The sequence below is a fragment of the Dreissena polymorpha genome, unplaced genomic scaffold (assembly GCF_020536995.1).
Source record: "Dreissena polymorpha isolate Duluth1 unplaced genomic scaffold, UMN_Dpol_1.0 chrUn003, whole genome shotgun sequence".
Classification (NCBI taxonomy): domain Eukaryota; kingdom Metazoa; phylum Mollusca; class Bivalvia; order Myida; family Dreissenidae; genus Dreissena; species Dreissena polymorpha.
In genome coordinates, this window is record NW_026273317.1 from 169,767 (window position 1) to 196,998 (window position 27,232).

Here is a 27,232-nt window from a genome sequence, read left to right on the forward strand (position 1 = left end):
TGGAAGCATTGGTCTAGAAAATAACAAGGAATACATGTATATTAGTAACATGATATTATATTCATGGTTGAGTTAGGTTGAGTTTTAGGTATAACTTTGAACATTGACATGACATTACCGTTTTGTCTGAACTGGATAGTTTTATAGTAATTCGAAAATGCAAATGTTGGATTCGGTACGTTCTTTATATATTTTTGAGCATTAGTTAAGTAAAGCAGTTTTTGAAAATTTTATGAACATATGATATCATTATAATTGTTAAATCAAGCTGTACGTGTAACACAAAAAATAAAACGGTAAATGAGGAAGTCTTCAGCTCCACATTTTGTTATGTTTTGTAAAAACAGTTAAAACGATAGTAACCATAATCGACAACTCAAATCGCGTCAGGATGAAAATAGAAGCGTACAATGCGTTGTTTTAAAATTAAATATAACTACTGCAAAATTAAATTATTATTATTAAAAAAATAAACTACTGCAAAATTAAATTATCATTATTAATATAGCATATTTCAAATTTGAACATTTTGACCAGAGAATGAACAGTATGGGTTAAATTCAACGGATAGTATTAAAAACGCGTCTTTATTTGTAACATCGTTAGACATAAGTGTATAACAAACACATATTGATAAACGTAATATATATGTATAGTGTATTGTTTCTTAACATATATCATTTTTAACTCAGCACTTGACGAGTCGAATAGATTAAAACAATTTATTGCGGCAATATCAATGTCATTACTTATTTGGCATCGACAGGTAAAGGCACTCAAATTGCAATCCTTTAATAATTGGCAGTAATAAAATGTAAACAACTTTGACACATAAAACAGTTCGATTATCGTTGAAGAAAAAATAAATTAAAAATAAATGAATTAAAAATATAAACCCGACACCTCAATTGAATAAGAATAAAATTATTTGTTACGTGACCGATTAAATTAAATGTGGATCATTGTAAACTTATCCGTTTCACCAAACATTCTTCTAACATTCGAATTTTAAATTGCATTTTGTTAACGTGATCCTGATCGAATCAGATCAGTCGTGCCCCAATGATAAAATTGTTTATTAACCAATTTACAATAATTATTGCGTAAACAAATCTGTTTAATAGTTAAACGTTTTTTTTCCTTTTCTTCTGCAATATGATTCTCAAAATAATCACCATTGTTCGTCTCATTTTGGCATGTTGGCACGTTCTTGCTACAATTGAAAGAAAAATTGTTAGCTTTTAGTGTTTGAAGCAATACATATTCATTTTCTTCGAATAAGAGTTATTTATTTGTCCAATTTCCGCATAAAAGTATGCTTAATCGCGTTAAACAATAACCCGAATAACTTGGAGAATGGGTTAAGCACAAAATAAAGACATGACGTTTAAACGTAATTTATATGTCACATTTGAAACAAAATAACTTGTTTAGAAAAGATACTTGTCGGCGATCGTATAATAGTTGTATTTCTGTTGTGAAATAATACGAGAAGCGCAACCCAGGTTCGAGCTTTCATTACCGTTTTAAATGTTCAACTGACAATAATAAACAACAATTACAATAATGATGACGTCTTCAGAACCTGAACGTTCGCGCCGTCGGCGACGCCTTACGACGTTGCGCAAAAAAAACATTCCCCCTGCCGCGAAAAATAGAAAACACATATTTAGTAATATTAACTAAAGACCGATAACAAAATAAAAAATATGCTATAACAATATATTATAATTAAGTCTCAATGTTATCAAACTGCTTGCGTAAAAAATACACAGTATATCATTGTTTATTTCTATTGGATGCAATTTGGTAATTGGCCCATTAGTACACTGGCCATTGCTGGTGCCCACTCGTGCAGCTCGAATAAGTCCGTCGCCTCCAGTAATGACATCAAGAACGACTGCGATCTTCCAGTTGCATCTTGACAACTCGTCATGTATTTGAACGACATCACCGATCCTTATAGTCTGGTCGTTGGATTCGGATACTCGATGTCGCTCACGAAGGGCTATAAGGTCCTTCCATCGACCCCAAAAATGTTGGATAAGTAACGTTTTCCTCTTAGCCAGCGCTTGCATTGTGTCATGGCTCGCAAGTTTTGACAATCTCTCGATGTCCTCAGCAGCGTCCCCATGCGGAAGTGACGTAATACGGCAACCGTACAGCAGATGTGAAGGTGTCAACGGCGCGGGATCATGTATATCAGATGAAGTGAATGTAAATGGACGATCGTTTATGACGGCCTCGATTTCGGTAACGATTGTCTGCAACAACTCCAAGTTGATATATGCACGCCCGAGAAATCTCGTCACGTCTCGGTCAGTCTTGTGGAGGCCGACGTGAAGAAAAGCCTTTTCTATGTCGGTAGTGACGGCATACCTGTGCATTCGATATCGTACCAGTAGCGTTGTCAACTCGTTGAGTTCCGGTGGTGAAGACTCCAAGCAGTCGTTCAGACTTGGGTGACTTGCAGACTTCCGGCAGCTACAGTCGTAGACGATACAAATAGGGTGGTAGATGATTCTTAACGAACCAGATGGTGTGGAATGTAGTGTACTGCGGTAGACGGAGATGTGCTGTCAGCTGAAATCATTTCAATAAGTCCGCGTTTTTCCTGTTCCTTGATGATCGCATCGTACTTGTGAAGTATTTCCGGTTCACGCCGTAGTCTCTGAACTGTATTCATGGTCCGCTTCATTGTAATCTCAAAATTGGAAGGTAGAGGTTCATGGTCTTGTTTCCACGGTAATTAAGCCTGGTACTGTCCATCACTAAACTCAATGCACTTGTCTTGGTATTCGTTAATGTAGTCTACTTCGATTCGATTGTGTACATCGGATGTGATACCCATGCTCTCGAGATTCCAGAACCGCTCAAGTATAGAATCTTCCGATGGACAAGAGTATTGACGTTAATAATGTGACTCTCGGTCGTGGTGTTCAAGATTTTGGCAGGACCCGACAGTATATAGCCTACCTTTGAATTCACCGCGGTGGGACCGTCTCCGCGAATGACAGTGTCTTCAATAAAATCCCAGTAGTGATCTGCGCCAATCAAAATGGAGATGTCCAGCATGGACTCGTTTGTTACTGGCTATGCTTACTTCAATCTTCGTAGGTAGGGGAGTGTTGCTGCAACCGAGGTGAGCCCTGTGTCGATAGATTTTGCTATTTTCGGCACAATCAAAACACTTAACGGGATCTTCTCGTTATTGACCGTTCTAATGTGGATAGAAGCGCGATCAAAATGTTGATTCCTAGAAGTTTTTCCACCAAACGATGCAATGGTTAGTGTTTCTGTACCATCAATCGAAAGTTGTAGTTGGTCAGCAAGCTGTTGTGTGACAAATGACCTCTGTGAACCCTCGTCAAATAGAATAGAAGCACCGATTTCAGTCTACTTGGTACCAACTACAGCAATAGCCGTCTTCAGAAGTACACCAGAATGAGCAGGTTTCAATGACGAGTGGAATATCGCGGCTCCCGGTCTCAATGTGGACGCTTCCGGTGTTCTTCTAAGTGTTAAATCGTCACTGCCACTAGTGTTGCAAATGCTCGTGTCGTGCTTCCTTTTGCATAAGAGGCATCTCTTCTGCGACATACACTTAGCTACGATATGACCTTTAAAACATTTTTTTTGTAATCTGGACGACGTATCTTGAAATTTCATGCACTCGACCGATTTGTGAGACTCGTCACAGAATGCACATTTATTTTTTCTTCTTCCATTAAATTCTGTCGTCGGGTTTTCTCCTTTCTGTAAACGTCGATTCTTTGGAAATGTTTCAGTGTAGAACGACGCTGTTGACATGTTCTCGTTTTCATCCGATAAGAAGCTTTTACTTCCTTCTTCTAAAATATTAACTTCTTTCCTCAATGCCATCCTTAAATCGTCCAGCTGCCAGTCACCATCACCATGTTCTCGAGCTATATTCTATCTAATTTCCACCGGCAGCTTGTCGAGAATAACTGGTACTAACAGGCTTCCGTAGTTGTCCTGACTCTGTCCCATTGAATCCAAACCTCGGATGTACGTTTCCATTTCATCGTGAAAATTCTGCAAACTTGCAAGTGTTTTACAGGGGGTTTGCAGCTGTAAAAAGGATTGCATTGTAGCACGCGTGATTTTATGCAGTCTGCCGAAACATTCTCAAAGTAGATGCAGCGCTCTCAAATAATTAGCATGCGTTAATGCAAACCCGTCTATAGTACGGCTGAACCATGTAGTTGGGACTTGAGATACGTGAATTTCTTGACATCCGTGAGACTTCTGTTTTGATGTATTGTCGATTCAAAGGTATCCCAAACCTTTGCCACTTTGAAATATCTCCATTGAAGGCAGGTAACGCTAATTTTTGCAGTCTGTGGAAATGTGATATATCATTGTTCCTTGCGTGTTGATGCTGGTTGATACTATTTGAAAATGTCAACATAACTGAATCAGAGAGGTGGAATCTAAACACAATGTCGGACTCGGGTAAGCACTTATTCGGATTTAAAATGCTTTAAAATGACTTGCCTTAAATAAAGGACCAACTAATTGTATATAATGAGATTGCAATACTGCTCCAGCAGCTGGAGTTTCACTTCTTTATATTTATATTGTGTACCAAAAAGACTTTATCAGTTTTCTGGTGGGCTTAATCAATACATACTATACAATTCAGGCCCGTACCCAGGCCATGGGCCCAGGGGCCCGGGCCCCCCCAGCTGGCTGTCGAACTATGATTTTTTTTTAAATAGGCCCACTGCAATTTTTTCTCTCGTGCAAGGGCCCACAGTACACTTTCCCTCAAAACAAAAGAGCAGCTATGTTTTATTGTCCCCTGATAAACAAGGGGATTAACGCTCGCCAATCGAGATAAGCCTTTAGGCAATGTTTTCTTATCGCCTTGTACACACATCCCCGATCAGTCCCCCATTGTAATCATGAATGCTTCATCTATCGATGGTTGATGTAACATGTATTTTGATAAGTGCAGCGAATGGAAGCAACTGCTACAGGAGGTCGTAGACTATGGTCTGATAATTGCCGACTCAAGTTTTTTTTCCTTCTTTGAGAAGGCCCTATACGTATTTTTCCCTTCTAAAAGATTAATTATTTTTTTAAACCTTTTATTGGGAATTTTAGGTCCCAATATATACTTTTTGCATTGAGAATAGGGCTCTGAATTTGAACCGGAACAAAAACACTGACAAAGGTATTAAAATTGAGTATTTATAGTTTTGGAAAGGAAATCACTGAAAAAGACTACGATGAGATAGTTAACATGTTTGTTTAAAAGAAAAACAGATTCATAAATTTGCCGAGCAACAGATAAGAATTTGGCAGAAATCAGTATTTAAAATAATTAGGTACCGAGAATTGAGTAATATCAACCTATTAATGGCTCATTGGTAAAACAATTGAAACAACAAATCGATCTCATTATATAAATTAACCTGATCCAGTGTAGAAAAATATTGTATAATTAAATTATCTCTTTCCTTGAATGAATTTGTTTGAAAACAGTAAAATATGTAAAATTGCTTATTTAAGACTTTCATTATTTCCTCCCAAAATTAGGCATTTCGCGCAATATTTTTCCTCAAAAATGGCAAGGTCTTTCCCAAAAAATCAGATTAAAAAAACCTGTGACGTTATTGATTTGTGAAAACAATGGTGGAAGCAATACGAGAGTTGATGTGGATAATCGTCAGTTTAAACCTGTAAGTTTCGGAAATCTAAAGCTTTTAATATTGTTGTGAATTCACACCAATGTTTAAAGCTTAAGGCTTCCGAAATATGCTGATTTACTTGTTATATTTCATTAATTCATATCACAAAATACGTTTTTTATAAGCATTAAAATTCACCTTGCAAAGTGCCAAATTAAAAAAAGTATAAATATAGGGAGGGGGGACCCCTCACAAACCCTCCCCGGTTGGGCCCTTCCAGTAAAAAAATCCTGGGTACGGCCCTGGAGATTGTGCATAACTTCATATCGCCCTGTATCAGTACACGAGATATGTGTCATAATTAACTTTGATGTTGATTTGCCAAAGATTTGTTGCTTTTTAATATTCACCAGAGGTTTGAATTAGAACTATCTCTAAAAGTGAATACTACTTCAATGGTTTGACACAGAAATAAAGTATATAAAATCATTGCTGTATTTAACTTTTTATTTTCAGTGTCTTAACCTTGAATTAGAACAAAACAAAACTTTAAATACACGATCAAGTTACAGAAAAGAGAATTATTGTTGTGTTGTTATAACTATTCTAATGATAAAAAGTAATGCCACAATACACCAAATAGGTTGTTAATGACATTGATAAGTCACCTTTATTTTACATTCAGTTCAATTTGCCCATACCGCCAATCTCTTCCATATCGGTAATGTTTGTTTGACCGCAGTTCGTGACGTCGTTCACTCATACTATTAAAACAATATTTATTTTCATGTTGAATGACATAAATTAGCCAGTATCCCGCTTACGCCGAGGTAACAGTGGGTGTACAAGTGTACAGCATATGTCAAACGTCAAACCAACCGACGTCAATGTACTTAAACACGGTTTTGGCTCAATTAACTAGACATTCATGATCAAAATTTGTTCAGGTTTTTTTTTTATACATGATGACCAAAAATCAAGCGGAAGTCAGTTGAAGCTGTCACATCAGAGAGAGAATTAGATAGTGTCGTTGTTTCTTACGGGATTTCCCGTATGGTAATCTTATACGCATCTTTGTTTATTTAAAAAAAATGTGGACTTGAACTCGTTGTATTTATGACTCAATAAATTACAAAGAACAGTTTTTTGAAGTGTCATTATTCCATCGAATTACGCTTCAATTATAATAAATACAACAACAACAACAAGAACAACAACAACTACTACTACTACTACTATTAGTAGTAGTAAAATAAGCATAATAATTATAATAATCATAATATAAAAATAATAATAATAAGTATAATAATTATAATAAATATAATAAAAAAAATAATAATAACAATAATAATAATAATAATAATAATAATAATAATAATAATAATAATAACAATAATATGTAGCATAATAATAATAATAATAATAATAATAATAATAATATTTATAATTATAATAATAATAAGTAATGCTTTTGTCATTTTGTCTTCTATAGAATATTTAGTGTTTTTACATGAGTTGAAAGGGCATCAGGGTCTGTGCCACATTTCTAATTATATTGATGCTTATTAAATGTACTAAGAAAACTTGACTGTCGTTGTATTACCACCAACCGACATATAACACAAAACACCATCTTACCAATCTAATCATAGTGTACCTACCCGATTCAATTCAGTGTATAAAGATAGATTTAAAAACCGTTTATTCCTTACTTTTTGCGGCCTGTTTCTGTATTGAAACTTTTTTCAAGTATGATTGTGTTGATAAACACTATATCGCACAACAATAATCCATATATCTGAATATGAACGAAATATTTAATAATTTATTCGTTTCAAAGATAAGAAAGCCCTTAATTATGTAAAATAAGGATAGTTTAGGATTGAGTTTACAGCAGACAGTATTTATATTCGACTGAAAATGGAGATACTTTTCAACAATTATTATTATTAATTTCATATTTAGTTGTTGCATTTTTTCAATATTGTTAAACCATCTCTCCGCTTCTTTTGATGTTAAAAGAATTGTTTTCGCCGTCTGATTTAACATATCTAGCTAATTATAATAATGTGTAATCGTCTACTACTTCAATAACAATGCTTTTGACATTTAGAGTGAGATATTCGTATTTGAGATAAATTAGAATTTGATAAAACCATACATTTAATTTTTCTCGGATATATTTGACATGTTATTAAAGGCCCAAAAATAAATATAATGCCTATGTCTTTTTCAACTAAAGTTGTATCTTTAACGCTGAGGTAATTTATAAGCACAGTAGGGTCATCTGTTTAAATATAAATAGTTTGATAATTTTATTTTTTAGATAGAAATTGGTATCGTCTTACTCCGGCTTTATAGTAAAAATGGAAATAATAATTGTCTTCAATTTAAAACATAAAATCGCATCCCTAATGAGTCAATTTCAAGAGGATTGGTACATAATCAGATTTCAAATAAACTATAAATGATAAGCATGACATTCTGTTTGTCTTGATTGTCATTATTATGCACTTTATAAAAATAATTTAAGTAATAAGAGCAATTATTTGTTCAATCACTTGACATCCGAATCGTTACAAATTAAGGTTATTGTATAATCCTGTCATCACTCTTTATATGTTTACTAAGTTTTGTGATAACGAAATCATGTACAATCTGTTGTTTTTTTTGTAACCGACACACATACAGACGGAAAAATGAAAGGAGGAAGAAATTGAAAGACAAACAAATGGAAAAAATCTCCCATTGTGAGCAAAGCCAATTTTATCATCATGTGTACTTTCTAGGTTACTTCTACTTAAATTCATGAATTAACTGACATGACATTTGACCTCTAATCTAAGACGATAAATCCTACCTCTGTGTACTTTTTTATCCATGTATTTTCAGTCGTTACTTAAAAAGCCGCAGATCTAGTTTTTGAACGATTTGACGGACAAACTGACGGACAGACATGACATAAGGACGTCAAGCCTATATTCCCCGTCGGTACAACTGGTAGAAACCAAACAATGTCTCTTAAAGGGAAGAAATCAAGATAAGTCTATTGGACACCGAGGCCCATTAGAATGCGCGCTTTTTTAAGAAATACTTCTTATTATAGAAATCTAAACGCTACATTGATACTTACCTTTGTCAAGACGATCCATGGGCAAGAACGTGAAGTTGGCCTGAATTTACATTGTTAACATTTCACTTTGGCTGCATACGACTAAGATGCAATTAAACTCAGATATAGTTATTTTTTTGCATTAACGGTACTAATTTAATATATTGCCATCTATCTTCACTTTTTTGATGATTTGCTACGCTAAAAGCTGACTATACAATTATAGACAATTATAATGACATCAAAATATAAACAAAATGGCCCCTCGTTAGTCTAGTGATAGAATTATTGAGAATTATATCTAAAATTTTTTCAATATTTCATCACTTAGAATTAAAATACATTCAATTATACTGAATGCCTTTCCTTTTCCTGTTGTTATTCTTCTTTTCCTTCTGTCCGTTACTCGTCGGGTCCGGAGTGTGTGATATTAAGTACAGCCTCTCCATGTTCGGACAGCTTCTTCTAACAAATCAAACGGTGCGGCCATTCAGTAGTTGGTTGTTCTTGCAATCCTGGACGGTGTTCTTAATCATTCTAATAATTCACGTTTAGAAATGATCTTTAACTTTCATGTTAAGCATAAAAATGAATATCATGAAATTAATTAAATTGAAAAAAAGTATTTAGAACATTGGATGTTATAAATAGATGTGCAAGTTTTAACTCATAACTTAAAAAAAAGACATTTTATTTTGGAATTTGATAAATTGTCTTGGATTATTGCACCATTTTCTATAGTGTGCATTGTTTTCCTAGTTTTTTTTCTTTATATACATCACGCTCTCGCACATCCAAATAAAATATAAGCGTGCTACGCTTATTATAAAAAACATTTGCACGAGAGACATGTTCTAAGCCCTTAATAATACTACAATTTCCTTTAGGTTACATTACATTAAATCATTGTGTATTTCTCCGTGATCCATTTGAAATTAGTGCCTATTTCTAAAGAGTTCCTTTTCTCTTCTTAAACAAAAGCAATTTAACAATGGGAGACATGTTGTTTGTGCTTAATTCTAATAAACTGTACGTGTCTGGAGTACTTTGACGCCTTGGACTGGAAGCTAGCTTGAAAGATGAACTTTTGGGTCTGTGTTTTCTATTGTATGGGACTTTTGTCGAAATAAGGCTTTCGAAACATTGTTTTCTACGTTGGGTGCAATCGACAGCGATTTAATTTTTCTTAGCAGTTTCGATACGGTATGTTTTTTATTGCAATTATTGGAAGAGGACAGATCCATCCTTGAAATGATACCAGGTTCGGAAAAATTGATACGTCGGAAAGGCACGAAACATGCTTTGAAAGTTGTCAGTTTTATAATTGGACCCTATGGGAATCGGAATTAATTTAGTGTAATATAACCTTTACGAATGAGAGCAATAGAAAGGTATATTATTTGGACGAATCAAATTGATTTTCTACTATATTTCCTTTTTTTACAAAAGCATTAACTAATAAAATGGTCAGATTTTCAAACAAATTATTTTTTATCTACGAAAACAGCTTTAGTAAAATAGAATTACGTTTTAACACTCCAACACTTGAATTGTTCAAGAAGAATATTAATGATAATGCTAGTACATGTAACGCGTACACCAGTGGTGTGTGTTAATTGTTGTATTATATGTAAATAAAATATAACTATGGTTTCATGTTTGTAAATAAATGTTCATGTAACTGCCCCTTCTGTGTATGTAAAACTGTTCCAACATTGGAAGATGTGTTGCGGTGAAAGTGTGGGGTATATAACTTTGAATGAACCATCCTTTTTTATTGGGGATAGGTATTTCACAGTATGTCTGCTTCATTCTGCATCGTAGCTAGGCGCACACGTCGAAGTCTCCAATAGGAATATGTATGTCTGTTTGTATGTCTGTGTATCTGGTTGTTCACGCATATCTTTCTCCATATATATAATAATCGACTGTGAACGAGTATCTATTAATAGATCCCGGAAAACGGAAAAATTACGTTGTTGTGAAATATAATTATCTCCCTTGAAACACAAAAATACTCATAATTTCACTCAATCTTCTAGATTCAACGTATTTCCGCTGTGTCTCTAACATAGTGTTAGGGTAGTTATGAATCCTGATCGGATCCTGCCCAAATACAACTATGGTTTCATGTTTGTAAATAAATGTTCATGTAACTGTCCCTTCTGTGTATGTAAAACTGTTCCGACATTGGAAGATGAGTTGCGGTGAAAGTGTGGGGTATATAACTTTGAATGAACCATCCTTTTTTATTGGGGATGGGGATTTCACAGTATGTCTGCTTCATTCTGCATCGTAGCTAGGCGCACACGTCGAAGTCTCCAATATGAATATGTATGTCTGTGTATCTGGTTGTTCACGCATATCTTTCTCTCTCTCTCTCTCTCTATATATATATATACATGTATATATTAGTATATAAAATTTACATTAACGAAAAATAAATGAACCCGAATGTTAAATAAAGATAGGAAATATTTCTGCATGTAATTGCATTCTCTTTTAAGTACGGAATCGTAAAAAAGTAAACGGAAAACATACTTGTAGACCTGACACCCTATCTTTTTTGCAATGTTCGTGGGAACTAATAACATTTTCTATTTGCACAAATAGCATACATGGATGATCAAATTACGTGCGTTATTGTCATTTCTTTTTATTACATATAATGTTTTTGATTAATAAACATAAACATCCAAAGTATTTTTCACCTTTATTTGCGGGTTCTTCCTGAGATGATTTACGACGATCTGGATTGATTACTTAACTGCGCTAAGTTCTGAAATTATTTCAACAAGGAGCAATTTACTTGTAACTTTCTTCGTGCGTCACAAAGAAGTAATTCGCTCACTCTTGTTAATGTTTTTATTGATCACATAAAACATCATTTTTAAGAAAGATAATATTACTACTATTGACCAAAAGTGATTTTACTTAGTCATGTTTCTGCGAGGGCTACGCCTTGTAAGATCCTTTACAAATTGTCCAACCAAAAATACAAAAAAATGAAAATTCACATAATAAATCATTCATCAGAATGATACTAATTGCTGGTGGAGCATTTTGTGCAATGCAAAACAAATATTCTTATCAAACCATCAAGTTATTCTTAAAATGTATATCTTTACCCAGTCCGGGAGTCATAATCAAACATTTTAATGTCGAGGTAACAGTATTTCTGACTCATGTTTACCCACGCAGTTAGAAGTTAACCCAAACTTTTCAGTTTGTATTTGCAGAGCATGACACTTTATGAGTTTATCGGTTGTACGCAAACATTGAGATTCTGTTTTTCCCTAATTATTAAGAATTTGAAACTAGTTCATCTTGGCTATCATTGCCAAATCATGTACCACTTTTTTTGTTCATCTTGTTAGCATGCGTATTCATGAAAAAGTAAAAAAATAGACATTTGTCATACTTTCGGTTTCTATTTGTTTCGGTCCAATCTTTAGATGGACTACATAGCTAAATATAGTATATAGTAATCTAATACCCAGTAATCTCGGTTACTCAAGTGGGATTCCGACTGTATTCGTATTTTTTTAATGGTTATATTATACGGCAGGTGATCAAGTTAAGCATTTTCAGAATTGTAATCAAAACGATTTATTACTATTATAATGTGTTTCATTTCTAAATATAGACGTGCTTATTACAGTTTCGGTTTCGGTTTCTATATGATTCGGTCCTATTTTAGCAGGATTCTTGAGTGAATTATAACAATACTCAGACATCTCGGTTAAATATTTTGGATATTCATTTTTGTTCAAGGGCAGTTAAACTATCGTGAAGATCATAACAATTAATAAGTATTTATGTATTGCACTTGCTTGTTTAATAAAACGGAAATAGTTATTATACTATTAATTTATACAGTTCATAAAATTGTAGTATGTGTATGCATTCGTTGTTCAATAGACATTACAAAACTAAAAACACATTTAACATTAAAATCATCAACTAGGCCTAAAAAAATAATGTTGTGGTTCTGGTAACATTGCCAAAATTTCTAGGTAGGGTAGGTCGATTTTTTATTTTTTTATTTTATTTTTTTATTTTCTCCAGACAAGATGCCTGTTTTTAAAAGGCATTTTATGCTGATGGTTTTCACATGTACACCATTGAAAAGTGTTCCCATTATTGTGTAGTGATCTTCTTTGTATATTTATCATTTTAACAACTCTTTTTTCCAGCCAGGTGAGATTCAACCTATGATAAAAACCAACAGAACAACCACCATGATTCCTGTTTACGCCAAAAAACTAAGTTTAATACGGGTGTATGAACGAAATGAATGATCAAAGAATATATCAATGTTATTAAATCACATAACTGAAAGTTGAAAAAATCACTGTTTTACCCCACCCACTCACGATCGCATGAAACTTACCCAGTGCTTTCTACAGTATTTTTTCAGACTCGCCGGGGCCGTTAGAGGGGGGGGGGGGTAGGGTATGGGCTGCACCCGCCATACGTTATTTGTATTACATTAGAGTGAAATGAATTTAGTTGGTGCGTTATGACTCTTCAAGAAAAAAAACAGCAATGACGTCATTGAAAACGACATTTAAAAAAATTGTTTTATCCGTTTCGCATAGATACGCATAATCCCGTTTTGATCGATTCCTTAATACATCCGTATCAACCATACTTTCTATCTATTACTGCATATACTTACTTCTTTTCCCGTCGCTACTCATTACCAGATAATCCCGTATATTACAGTTGTAAAGCAAATTCTGGTAAATACGATAAAAGTGCTCCAGAAACACAAACATTCGCCATTTTTCAAGTATCACATACATTTTGGCATTTGTTACTATTTAAAAATGTGGTGAAATAACGTCCAATCGGGGCGGTTTTTTTCCACTGAACATGCGTAAATCGCCTGACGTGATGTTCATGTTTTATACAACACAAAATACACCCACACTTTCCATGCGACGTTCTACATGTCTGAATAATTTTCGCGCACTTTTTATTGAGACAAAGGATAAAGCACTGTTTATTTGACACTAGAATGTGTCAATGTCGTGTTAGCATTAAAATTTGGAAGCATGTTTCGGATTACAAATTGAATAATGCTCATTTGAGAATCTAACGAAACATTTACAGTTGTGATAATTAATTAAACGATAATTTGTTAAAGCGCATTTCGTGTCGAATCAATGTTTTGACCATATTATGCATGAAATGCACAATATCCACGAGGATTTCACCCGGTTGCCATCATCTGTCTTCTAAGTAAGTGGCCGAGATTTCATCGTGGAATTGTACACCGTAGGGACCGATGAGTGTGTTAGATAACAAAGCCAACAAACTGCCATAAAATCACACACTTGTGAAAATTACGTCACTGCAGGTACAAGTATGACTGCTTACTACTGTTGTCGCTCATTCAAAGCGTGCGCTCTCATTGGTCAATTACACTGACGATCCGCCTTAAGGCGGGATTTAGGTGGGTTAAGAGATACATGACGTCATTGACAGAGGATCATAAATCGGCTCTCACAATTTTCGGCTAAGTCGATATCGCTTTAATATTAATCTTACTGAAAAACGGTAAAAACAAGTTTAGGGTCGGCGCATTTTCCTAGGTAGGGTCGGGTGACCGGAACCACAACTTTTATTTTTTTAGGCCTTAGTAATTACAAATCCATTAAATATACTTATTAAGGTGTATTCATGTTCATTCAGATATTGTTTATTTATTAATCAGAGTACAACACTTAAAACGTCGTATGTCGAGGGGTATTAATTTTTGGCCTATTATAACTCTGTTTTGTTTCTCAACTCAGAAGAGATTTTTTTTACTCAGCTGGCCACTGCGAATGTTGCTAATTCCACGATGCACATCAATCTCAATTATTTGAAGACTCAAATGTTCTTGCTGACACGCAGGATTTATTCTGACTTTAGCCTTACAATGCAAAATATTTATGAACATAAAGTTGAGCTTGATACTTAATCTCATATTTAATATTAAGAATATTAGATCACGTTAGATTCAGAATTTTGACGTAAGACCGTTCGTGATACCTGCCCTTGACAACCATCTGAAGTTCTCCTTTGCAACATACCGTTATTAGTGAACTGTCAGCATATAGTTTTGTCTTAAAATGCATTCAGTCAAACTTTGATTTTAACAGAATGTGCTCTATTGACCATTATGATGTTTAAAATTGTTACATTCTCCGTTAACCGCATTTCGGTAATTAAAGATTTTCTGAGAACACCTCTTATTCTTTTTATGTAAATCGCTTTGCTGTTAACTGCAAATGCAATATAGCAACTGGATATTGGTTACAAATCTAACGAAATATTGCCTCAGACTGAAACTGAGTCGGAGATAAGCAGGTTGTTGTTTTGTTTTCAATATATTTATGGATTATGTTGCATGATATCAGAAGACTAAATGATCTTAATTCTCGTGCATGTGAATATTGGGTTATATTTTGCATAACATCGTTTGAGAATACAAACACTTTTTTCATATGTGATATAGTTACCACGTCCATACTGTAGAATTCTATAGAAATCGTAGGTCATACGAATCTCAACGAAACACTTGTTTGATCCTAATTATCGCGATTATATATACAATAAATGAGTTCGCATAAAGTGTATGTTCTTATGTAAACCAGACAGTACGAGTTAGCACTGTCGTGTTTACATGTTAGGCTATGATAATATAATGATTTACACCATTGTGCAACTTAATATGTAGATATTTGTAGAACCCATGAAAATAGCATACTTGCTATTGATAATGTACGCACAAATTATAAGTCATATATATGCTACAACGTTTAATAAAAATATAACGTAAAATTAAAATAAAGCAAAATTCATAATGGCATGGATATCTATTCACTTGCTATCACATTTTGTTTTCATCAAATTGCTTATTCATAAATCAATGCGTGTACATGTAGTCATATGACAGAGCCTTATCCGACTTCAAAATTAAGTGTAAAGTTATTATTAAATGAATATTTCCGTTACCATTGCCATTGGGTGTTGCATTTTAATTTGTAATGACCAGTTATGGTTTGAAAAAATTGTATTAATATGAGATTTAGTGAAGTTCTTGAGGCATAACAGATTTATTTAATCGTCTATTCATTACGCATGTTTTTCACCAAAAAACATTATGTTGTACATAGATTATTAAACGTATCTGTTGTAATAAATAAAACCCACAAAAGATATAACTCAATTTAAGAATACTGCATCTGTCTTATTTGCAGTTAGAACTTAATGTATGTTAAATAGTATTTCCCTTTTTTAGAGATGTATGTTAAATAGTGCATTGTTATTGAATACTGACAAAACTTTGATGAACGTATCAAACTAATTTTAATAACTAATAGCTTATATTTTATGTTTTTAGTCGCTTGCTACTTTATTTAGAAATCAACTAAACAAAAGCTGTTATGTCCTTTGGAACGCAATTAAAGCATTAACTCGTGAAAGCAACTTATGTCAATAGTTTATATTTGTATTGTTTAGTAGTTCATTTTGAGAAAATACGTTAGTTAAACTGCATTAGCGTGATGTAAATGCATATTTGAAATACAGTTTCAAACTATAAAGGTACCTCACGATCATCGTCAGCTACTTTCAGATAAATACATGTTTTGTGTCAATGTCAGCCAACTCAATACAACCGCTTATTCAACTCAATGTCCAAAGGGTGAAATGCCCCATGATTGTAAGCAATCTTAACATCTTCCCCCGTGTCTCCTAGCTCAGGTTGAGTCACAATCGGACTGTCCGATCGAGCTTGTGTGTTCTTTTTAGATTGGTAAGGAGAGTTCGATTCCAATCGCGAACTCGAGTTATGGACTGGTATCAGGGACTCACAGACATCGTTGATGCTATCGTCGTGTTCATTTAACTGATCTGGTATTTTACGTTCTGTGTTCCCGTTCTCTAGTGGACTGAGTATTTCTGTCGAAGAATCTAAAATTTCATAAGCGATTTGTACAGTATGAAGTAAGATACAAAGCAAACTGATCATTTTACCGTTAATCATTCCATGTAACAACGCAAAAGGAAGTGTCAAACCTTAGCGCATAAAACAAGACAGTTTCCCGGTATGCCATTACGAATTAATTGTAAATCATGTTAAAATTAAAATAATTTGGTATAACTGAATCATATCGGTCTGTAAACCACATTTTGACGTTCTAATGAGCAACAAAAGCGCTCTCATTGAATGATTCATACGTACAACAACAGCGCATTGTTTAAGACCGGTTAACAAAGGATACTGTCTAAAGTAATCTACCTAGCACCGTTATACACCTTGATTGTATTGATCAGTATAACTTAGACAGTTGATTACTAGGTATGATTTATCTTGTAGTCGCGTCTAAAAAGGTGCTACAGTGTACCCGACATCAATTAGAATATGAATATAATGATGGTGCATTTAAAGTCAATGATATTTAGCATAACATAGCATAAGGTAAATATCCACAGAACACCTAAATTATGTTTTAATTTACAATGTCTGAAACATTTAAATTATTGAAATATATGTAATGAACGTTTATCGTCAAATAAAGTTATTAAATTTTGAGTAATCCTTTTACAGGCTTGCTTTTTGGTAATTAACTATTAGACCCCTGGGTTATTAAATGTAATGGCAATATCTCAATATTGCAAATTTAGATCTTCGTAAGTTGGTGTTTTAAAACTTAATATATTTTAGACTGGGTAAGCAAAAATACTCAAGAGCAATTAAAATACTTATTTTTAGATGCTTCATATTATTACCTATAAAAAGGAATAACAACGTGCCCTTACATTTTTGCAAATAACTGTTTAAATAGCATTGAGGTATTTAAATATTTGCAGTTCATTTATCTTACAAAGTTTTGACAAAAGTATTCCAAAATTTCCCTTGTGGAATTTATATGAAACTTAAACAGTGCAGTTAGGTTTTCAATTATTAAAATTGTAAGTCGATATCACATAAGTGTACTTTTGTTTCAGTGCAGTTGAAACATTAATTATAAAAAATATAACAATAAAAGAACAATACCAAACGTCTATTACATGCAGAATTTTAACGTTCATTCCGGTATATTAGAAAAGCTCATCGCAACGTCAATGTTTATTTTGATAAGAATAAAATACCAATTACACAAAGGTTGGTTGTCCTAACTGTTTTTAATTAAATATAATTTAGGAACATATTACTAATATATTGTCGGAACAATTAACATCAAATATTCGCTCAATGGAAATGCAAGAAAGTAAAAAAGACTCTACTTGTAATCGTTTCTTAGGTATTTCATGATTAGTATCTGTTGACATAAAAGTACATTCCTAAACATAAGCGACACGTTCGAATGTATTTACTGCCGTAGTCGACATACATTACCGTTTACTCTATGAAGAATCCTCAATACTCCATAAACCATCACAATGTAAACAATCGTACACGGAAATGAAAATGCGATTCTTTTTTGCGTAAGTACACATTCATACGCTTATTAGCAGTATTATGTGGTACTGGTTTTTACTATAGAACGTTACGAAGTTCAAATGTTATTTATTATAACTTTCGGTTTTCTTATTTTTTCTTACTTAAACAATCTTTAAAAAATTATAATATTAAATAAAGAACGACAATTGTACAAAACAATAAAGTACCCAAACTGTGCCGAATGTAGCCGTATACAATCGAATACATTCTTTAATAAATGCCGACATCAACCGTCATAAAAAAGCGGCAGTTTTTAACGGGTACCCTACCATAAGACCGCATGTTGACTTTTCATTCGTGTACTTAAACAAAATGTATTATCGTATACTTCACCGACTTACTTGTTTCTATTGACGGGTTTCCTTCAACATTTTTGTTTACACCGTGGTTGTTTTGAGTTTTTCCTTTACATCGTTTGATCTTTATAAACATGAATATGTTCCCAGACACAGACACAGTTAAAAATACACCCATCACTAAAGTCAGTGTTAAGAAGGTGTTCAATGAACCTGAAACATTGTGAAAAAAAACAAACATTATGAATAGCATTTAAGCATCAATTAATTTAAGTATGAGATTTAAATGTTTGTTAGAAAACACAAAGTGAAATATAACATATTATATATCAGTAACACATGTAGAAGCCTGAATTAACAAGTCATTTAAGCAAGGAACACACTTGTACAAAAAATAATTACTCGTAATTGCATAGAAACTGACGGAATGATAACCGCTCTACCTTCGCATTTAGGTATTGACCCACTCCACATTGAATAATTGCTGCATTTCAAAGCCTCAGTTTGAACAAGGGCATATCCAATGTCGCAAGTGACATCCATATTGGCATTGTAGGCTACCCGTGTTGAGTTGACTTTATAGTGACCGTTTTTTGGTGTCGATGGAACATCACATCCCGCAACTGAATGTCAATGCGTTGTTTGTACAAAATTAATGGATATAAATTGAAAACACATGAATGAAAACATATGAGATTGATAACTCATGAATGAAAAGGAAATCAATAAATAATATACTGATGTTTATTTACTTCTGATATCAAGATAATTATGTTCTTTTTCAACATACACGTGTACTTATTTTGATACACATTGCTTGTATTGCATTTCATAACTTTCACCGTAACATTCTGCTAGTTTTTTTAAAAGTGTTTATTTCAATATGTAATCCCGTTAAAATACAAAAAATACTGTTATACAATTTTTTCATTGAGAACAGAAGTAAAAATATCTGAATGATATGCATGATTATATTAATTGTACGGCAAATTGGGTACCAAATAATAATTCTATGTATAATAAATAATATAAAATATTACCACGAATCTTCTCTCTGTCAGAGTTAAATCTAGCATCTGAAATTGAAAAGTAAGAGCCCTGAATTGCTGGGAAGACATAAGTAATATTATTCAATCCGTTCAGTAAACATTTGCATACACTGTTCTGTTCATTCAATTAATAACTAGCTTCGTTTTAGATATAATATAAATTAAAATATTATTGTCGTATTTATTTCAAAACAGTGTATTGACTTATCGAGACTGAAACCGATAACGAAAATCTATGTTTTTTCCTAGGCGTTACCATAATGCTTAATAGTTTAATATAAAGTTTTACACGGTGTTGCTCTGATAGCACGGCTGTATGACTGGACAAAACAGCCGGACGCGTAAAAATAGTCATATTCTATTTCGCCCCCTCCGAATCTTCATTCATCATGTTTAGAGATATAGAGAATAACTTTTTGTGAAATATTAGGCAAGGCTTAGAATAATATAACGGCGAGGCTTGCCGAGTCGTTATTTTATTCGTGCCGAGCCTGATATATTACAAAAAGATCAGGCAGTAACCTGTGTTTCTGTTTATCATACCCCTACGTCCCCGATTTAAAAGAAATAATGAAAAAAAAATCGCTATAAAGCTGCATTTTTAGCGGAAAAGAATATGATTTTTGTCGTTTGACGTGTTAATAATGACGTCATGAGCTCTTGCGCTTAACATTTGTAAAACATGTTTTTGCTGTTTGTGTTGCATTCTGTGTTTAAAATATTTAACATCTTGGTATCAAATTGTTTGTTTTGTTGAATCTGATTCGATTTTACTAACAATTGTTACTTTATAGTTGATTCCGAGTAATATGACCATCCTCCACACATGACTGATATAAGAACTTCCTGTTGACCATGATATAAATAAATATATCAGGCAACGCTATATCAGGCAGATATCAATGCGACGGTATGAAAAATACTATTACCATAACAGAACTGTGTGCAGTTTATTGTCTGAAGTCGAGTAAAACAGTCGTCTCTGACATCGCTACACTGACGACATTTCCTGGCGACAACGTCACAAAACTGCGCCTCGGCGTTACTAATAAATACAGAAATAAAGAAATATAAACGGACACATAAGACAGATAGAGACGAACGGTCAAATGGATTGTCCATGTACATTTATTTAATTTGTATGCGTTTTTTGTGTTCATTGGAATACCCAATAACCTATAATTACTGGAATATTTGTTCGTCGATGTTACTTAATTTCTGTATGTTTAGTTTACGTATGTATAAATTGTAACAACGCCTTCACATTTTAATTCAAGTTGTGTCATATATGCATACGTATCAGTCAGAGAAACATCCAAATATGTAATTGTAATCCAATATAACATCAAAAATAGCAAGGCGTGTAACATAATAAACCATATTGCCACAATGTGAATTATCGTTAGGTAGGGGTGGGGCGGTACATTAACTGGAAATGTCTCTGACGTGAATGCAAAAATCCGCATTTCAGAGGGGGTTATATTTTCCCTAACAATGCGTATCATTCTAAAGTCCCGCCTTGATACAAATGTAGACGATGTATGCCATGGACAAATATTCATCATTGTTATTCAGAAAGGCTTTACTGTGACATTATGAAAGCAAGAGTTCTGGTTCGTGTGAACCTCAGTCGTAAGTTTCAAACCAATGCCTCGCATAGTTTGCATCTATTCGAAATAAAAATACACTACATTAACGAAAAAAAACATAAATCTCAAAATATGGAAGCCAAAACTATAATACCCTTGCGGAAAACACTCCTTTAATTAGATATACCTACATGTGTTTGATGTTCATACCCAACAATGGCCAACATAGTTTTCAATATATTTTCTAAGCAAAATTAAAATGGAACATTAAAACAACTACTCTAAATATATCGAAACAATATTTATAAATTACTTGTGTACGGCTAATCCACGCAACATGAACTAGCAACCTATTTAATCCAATACTGATATTTCAAGATATGCTACATACTATGAATTTAATTGAAAAAATAGAATTTGCTATTAAATATCGAAGCAATAGTTATAGTTTTATGCAGTGTTGCTCCCTTGAATGAGATTGCAATATTCGTTTTAAATGTATACCCCCTTTGGTATTCAATATATGTTCTGACAAAAATAAGTAAGAACATAAAAAAGGCAATAGTCTTAAACAAAAACCACTAGATGGACAAGAGTATTAGTTGTTCTGCAGTGCAAATCCCTGTTATAAGATCTTAAAGTGACGCAACAAATGGGAGACGTATTTTTCACGCGACATGATTGTTGATGATGATTTGCATTCGTGCAAAATAAGTGCAAAATTCATTTATATATTGCGAAGCTTTTAGATAAATATTTAAGCTGTTTCTAAACGTGATCTTGGTCTTTGAGATAGAGAGGCAGGTATTACACTCGATTTATCGTATAATGACGATCTCCATATGAGCAGAGCTATATTCGATTCCATCAATTTATGGACAAGTAATTGTGGGGGATAATTCTTAATAAACAGCGGACAAAATAGAGACGAACAGAGACAGGCAGTTAGACTCCAACCGTTTTTAAAGGGGGTGGGGAGGCATAATAATAACATGGCAAATTACTCAACATTCATAATTACATTTTACTCACACATTGCAAATGTCAGCAAAGCACGAGAACGGATCCGTGTGTTCCGATGCTTCCAAAATGGACATCGATAAGGCGACCATTGAACAGAATATGGTTCCTGACAAAATGAACACATATCTTAAAAACGCTTTTTGAAAGTGTATTAATACATAAATCAAGTAAGCTTTTTACGATTGACCTTTACCCTAACACTTCAACACGTCAGAACGATTAATCAGAGGCGCAAAGATGGACACAATAACGAAATATATATTTACCATTCCATACACACTTTGCATAATCGCGCGTCTTTCACGCGAGAAAGCTATTGCAGAAATATGCGAAATGATCATTGCTGTACTATACGTCTGTTGCATGTACTTTATTTTACATCTTAAGCTATTTAGTACATTTGCAATTTTAAAGGAACCGTCCACAGGCAGCAGTATCATAAATTTACCCCCCCCCCTCCGCCCCGGGACCCTACCCCCCCCCCCCCGAGCTTACCCCAGGGGTTCCAGATTGTTAAATGTACACCTATTGTGTATGATTTGACTCTTCAACAACGAATATTGACAAAAATACACAGTTTGAAAAATTAACCCTCGTATAGGTCTTATATATACACAAGGTATACAACGCACTATGTGCCTATTGCTGAAAGATTTTGGAACACTGGACGTGACCTTTTTCATCGAAAACACACATGTTCCCATGCAGTTGCCGACAAAATGCAACTGGATTCGTTAAAAGACATTAAAAGCAACGTGATTACACAACTAACCGATCTCCTGCTCGGCTAATAACTTTAATATGTACATTTAACAATCTGGAACCCCTGTGGTAAACTCGGGGGGGAGGGAGGGGGGGTAGGGTGGGGGGGGGGTAGTGTCCGGGGGGGGGGTAGGGTCCGGGGGGCGGGGCAAATTTATGATACTGCTGCCTGTGGAACCGTCAACCAGATTGTCGAAAAAAGAAAAGTTCTAAAATACCGTGTTTTTTTACAATTATTAGTTTATATTGAATAAAGTATAACGACTGGTATATTACATTACTTGAAACAAGTTGTTTAGTTTTCATATTTTCAGTATATTCGGTAATAAATTTCGCAATGCGAAATCGAAAGTACACCGCGAAAAAAGGTGACATAACGATATACACACTATAAATATACACACTATATATATGAATATTCCGTTGAGGCGTTACGCAGGAAGAAAGCTTATTTTGGAAATGATGAAATCGAAAACAAAAGTTGAATACCGGAAACTGAAATTAGGGTTTTTAAATAGAACTAGTTTACATTTTTCGAAAATACAGAATGTCAATCAATCATTTTGTAAAAGCTATAAACAAGCTTATTTGCGTAAATTAGGCATTTGAAATCGAAAGTTGATGTTGAATAAGGGAAACTAGAAGTAGATAGTTCGTATCACTTTTAGTTTTTTTATTCATAACATAACATAACATTTATTAGGCATTAAACAGCATATTGAAAATGTATAGCCTATACACACTATGTGTTTGAGATAGCAACGACATGGTGCATGTATTTGAGAAGTACAACACAAAACGATGAATACAAATTTATATGACAACTGAGGTGTTATCGTATATCAGAAAACGATTATCCAATCATCCCAATATTAAACCACTGGTAAATATAGTCCTCCAAATACCAGTCGTGTCAAACACGGTTTATAGATCGCAATTACTTGTCAGATAGCAAAACACTTCCATAATCTAGATTTATTTATTGCCAAAACAGTGTACATATTAAGTCAATTAAAGCGCTATCTACATATGTATTTCATTATAAAGTACAGTTGTAAAACGATTTTAACATTATTTAATATATTACATACCACTCTTCGCAATCATTCTTACTAGTATAGCCTCGTAGTGGTGTTTATCGCAACTATTATTTGCTTGTTTGTTTACATGCGTTTGTAATCAGCATACACTACCGGAAATATTACATTATTTGTGATTTCAATTATTTAAGCGAGTAGCATATAGCGTGACACTGCAATCGCTATACCAGGGATCCTTACAAAGATTGTTATCAAGGGTGGGCGGGCTAAGCCACGATTAGTTAGAATTATGACAAAGTCGATATAAATAACCCATATTTATATTACAGCTGTCGCCATTCTTGTCCTAATAAATCAATTTAGTGATCTGTATGCGATTTAAAGTGTTATTCATTGCATTTATTGTCGGTAACAAAAATTATGCGATTTATTAGTCATGAATTGAAGTGCAATTATGGTCGTGTTTTAATTTAAAGAATAATGAAACTCCAACAGAACTTTTAAGAGAGAAAGTTTGGTTAAAGAACGCTTGTAATTTTTTTAAACTCGAGTTACAATATAATATATCACAAAATATCAACATACAAATGGAAAAGGCTATAAATTTGTACTTTTTCATCATTTGGCATAACATAAAATTAATGTTATTGACAAAACATGATAATTTACATTTTAGCAGCAATTTTAAATATGAATACGATGTAATCCATACATAAAACAGCAAGCTACATTTCTTAAAGCAACATGTTTGAATGTTATGTCAAGACAATCTATCAAACATGCTAATTAGACCAAAATATTGCATACACTCAATGGTTAAACATCTCTTTAAAATTGTTTGTAAAAACCAAAGAAACGTTATGTGAATTCTGCACACACCTCGGAGAGTATGACCCAGGAAATGTATTGGAAATGTTTTTGATATCGTATTTATCTACATATTTTTTCACTTTTGTTAGCTTTGCATTGAGTTAGCTTTAGGTTTAAAACGGGCCAGTTTAAAGAAGTATACGTTAACACTTTCCGTTTATTATTTATTTCAAATTTCAATAAAGATTGAAATTGAATTTTTAAGGTAATTATGTAAATGACAACATGTACTGGCCTTAATTGCGCGAACTCGTTTAACTTACCATCATGCATACTCCGTATGCAATCGGGATTTATTTTTAGATACTATGTCATTTTAAAATATAGCAAAGGTACTTCTTCCTAATTTACCATTACTCTACAAACCAAGAGATTGACGGGGCATCCCTATTTAAAGTTTTTAAGAAAAAAAACTGTTATATGAATATATTGTTTTACAATGAACCAATGATTTTCTCAGTTAATATTTAAAGCGCTTTTTATCGTAATTACACGCTGCAGACGAACTATTATTTTCCTCAACTTCTCCGAAAAGGACAAGTTTAGTATCAAACTGAAGCTCCTTGTTTAGATTTAGTGGGTTAACCGATCAATGTAAAATGGCCGACGCAAAATCTTTTTTTTTACCAAACTCAGATTGCCGTGAATTTATGAAGTCCACGAAGAAGTCATTTTCTGGAAAACCACGTCAGTTCATGCCGACAAATATAATGTTTTTAATGAAATGTTATGCATGGCTTTTTACATATTGTTTTGCAAAAATAATGTTTGACAATATTTATTTTAAACTTATTAAAATTATTTAATTATTTTTTGTTTTAAAAATCAGTACAATAATACATTACTCAGAATATTTGGAAATAATCGTTTTTAGAAGGACACGTCACCTAAAAGAACCTCATAATGCATGCGGTGATGTGTACTGAATGAAGTATGTCATATGTAACGTGAACGTAAACGTGAGGTATAATTTTCTGTTTACGTTAAATAATTGCTACAACTATCAGCTCACGCTATCGACAAGGTTTCGATACACATACAAGAGTTTTTTTTTCTTGGTTTTGTTACTTCACTTGTACATGTGTATAATTATTAAATAATTATCAACATTTCACACACAGATAATTACATAGCTCTTATATATGGAAAATGTGTTAAGTATTGCTTTATGCTTTTCATGATTTTATCATGCTCCGGATGTCAAATACCATCGTTAACCAAGTTTCAATTTGGATATATTTTAACTCCAGGAAAGCTCAAATGACTACAAATAGTGAAGCACGCTTACCTGAAACTTCCTTCATTTTTAGTTGTTTTCCCTTTCCTGCAGTGAGTTCTGACCGCGAGAAATACGTTCATAACAAAAGAAGCAAACAGGAAAAGTGCTACGATAATAGTACGGGCTCAACTTGGTTGTATTGGTGCTACAACAAAGCACAGGGGGCACATATAGATAAATGTAAATTCAAATGTATTTCATATAACAAAATGGAAACACGCCTAACACTTGAAGAAAAAGAACGTTTTAAAGATAGAATGATTAGTACGAACACATAGTTTAACAAACGGTCTTTGTTTCATTTTAAATGGTTTTCATGCATGTAGCAATCAAAATAAGCAGATTCAGATGCTGATTGAAAGCACATTATTCTTAAAGAAAATGAGATAAATGAATAACAGAACAATTGTCGAAGTGCATGGGATCGTCTTGCACCAATGTAATCACTCTGAGGACGTAAGTATAATTAACTTCCATTTCTTGGTGGTGACGGCAACGTACACCCTGCGACTCAATAGACTATTCAAAGAGATTTTTCCACAATAAGGATTCACGAAAGCACCATAGTAAAACATTTGATTTTTGATAAATAAAGTTTGAGTGCACGCATACCCTGTTTGGAAATTATTCCATTTGAAATGCATGCAAACTCACGTTAATTTTATATGAAATTAAGAGTTACCAGTTTTGCTTAAAGAATGATTTTTTTTATTTTCATATACATTTCTCTGAATTGCAAGTTAAGTATTAAAATAATGTCGTCTGAACAATACAAACTCCAACACATGTTAAGGACATATAATGTTCGTTAAGTGTATTTGAAACATTTATATTGCCCAATACTCATTATGAATATGAAAACAAATCAATTTACGTCAACGATATATTTATTGGCGTCGCACTGAAGTGCGGCGACTAGTATGTAATACGTTTTTTTTCGCTTATGGGAGAAGTTATTTTACGGATCAATGTATATATTTTTGTTGTCAGAATATCTTGCATAGTGGTGATTTTTTGTGTAAATTATTGTAAATAAGTACTGCATTTGTGCCT

The 27,232-nt window shown here is 33.4% G+C and overlaps 1 protein-coding gene across 1 annotated transcript; it reads right to left on the bottom strand.

Annotated features, from left to right (window-relative positions):
- Nucleotides 1-15,568: 15,568 nt before the first annotated feature.
- LOC127863227 (uncharacterized) lies at nucleotides 15,569-24,213 on the bottom strand. Its single transcript, XM_052402609.1, has 7 exons — nucleotides 24,082-24,213; nucleotides 22,238-22,334; nucleotides 20,546-20,661; nucleotides 19,608-19,643; nucleotides 19,011-19,190; nucleotides 18,613-18,780; nucleotides 15,569-16,737 (listed from the first exon to the last, which is right to left on the bottom strand). Exons 1-7 carry the CDS (start codon nucleotides 24,095-24,097, stop codon nucleotides 16,433-16,435), a joined length of 918 nt encoding a protein of 305 aa, XP_052258569.1. The 5' UTR covers nucleotides 24,098-24,213; the 3' UTR covers nucleotides 15,569-16,432.
- Between the last annotated feature and the right edge of the window lie 3,019 nt (nucleotides 24,214-27,232).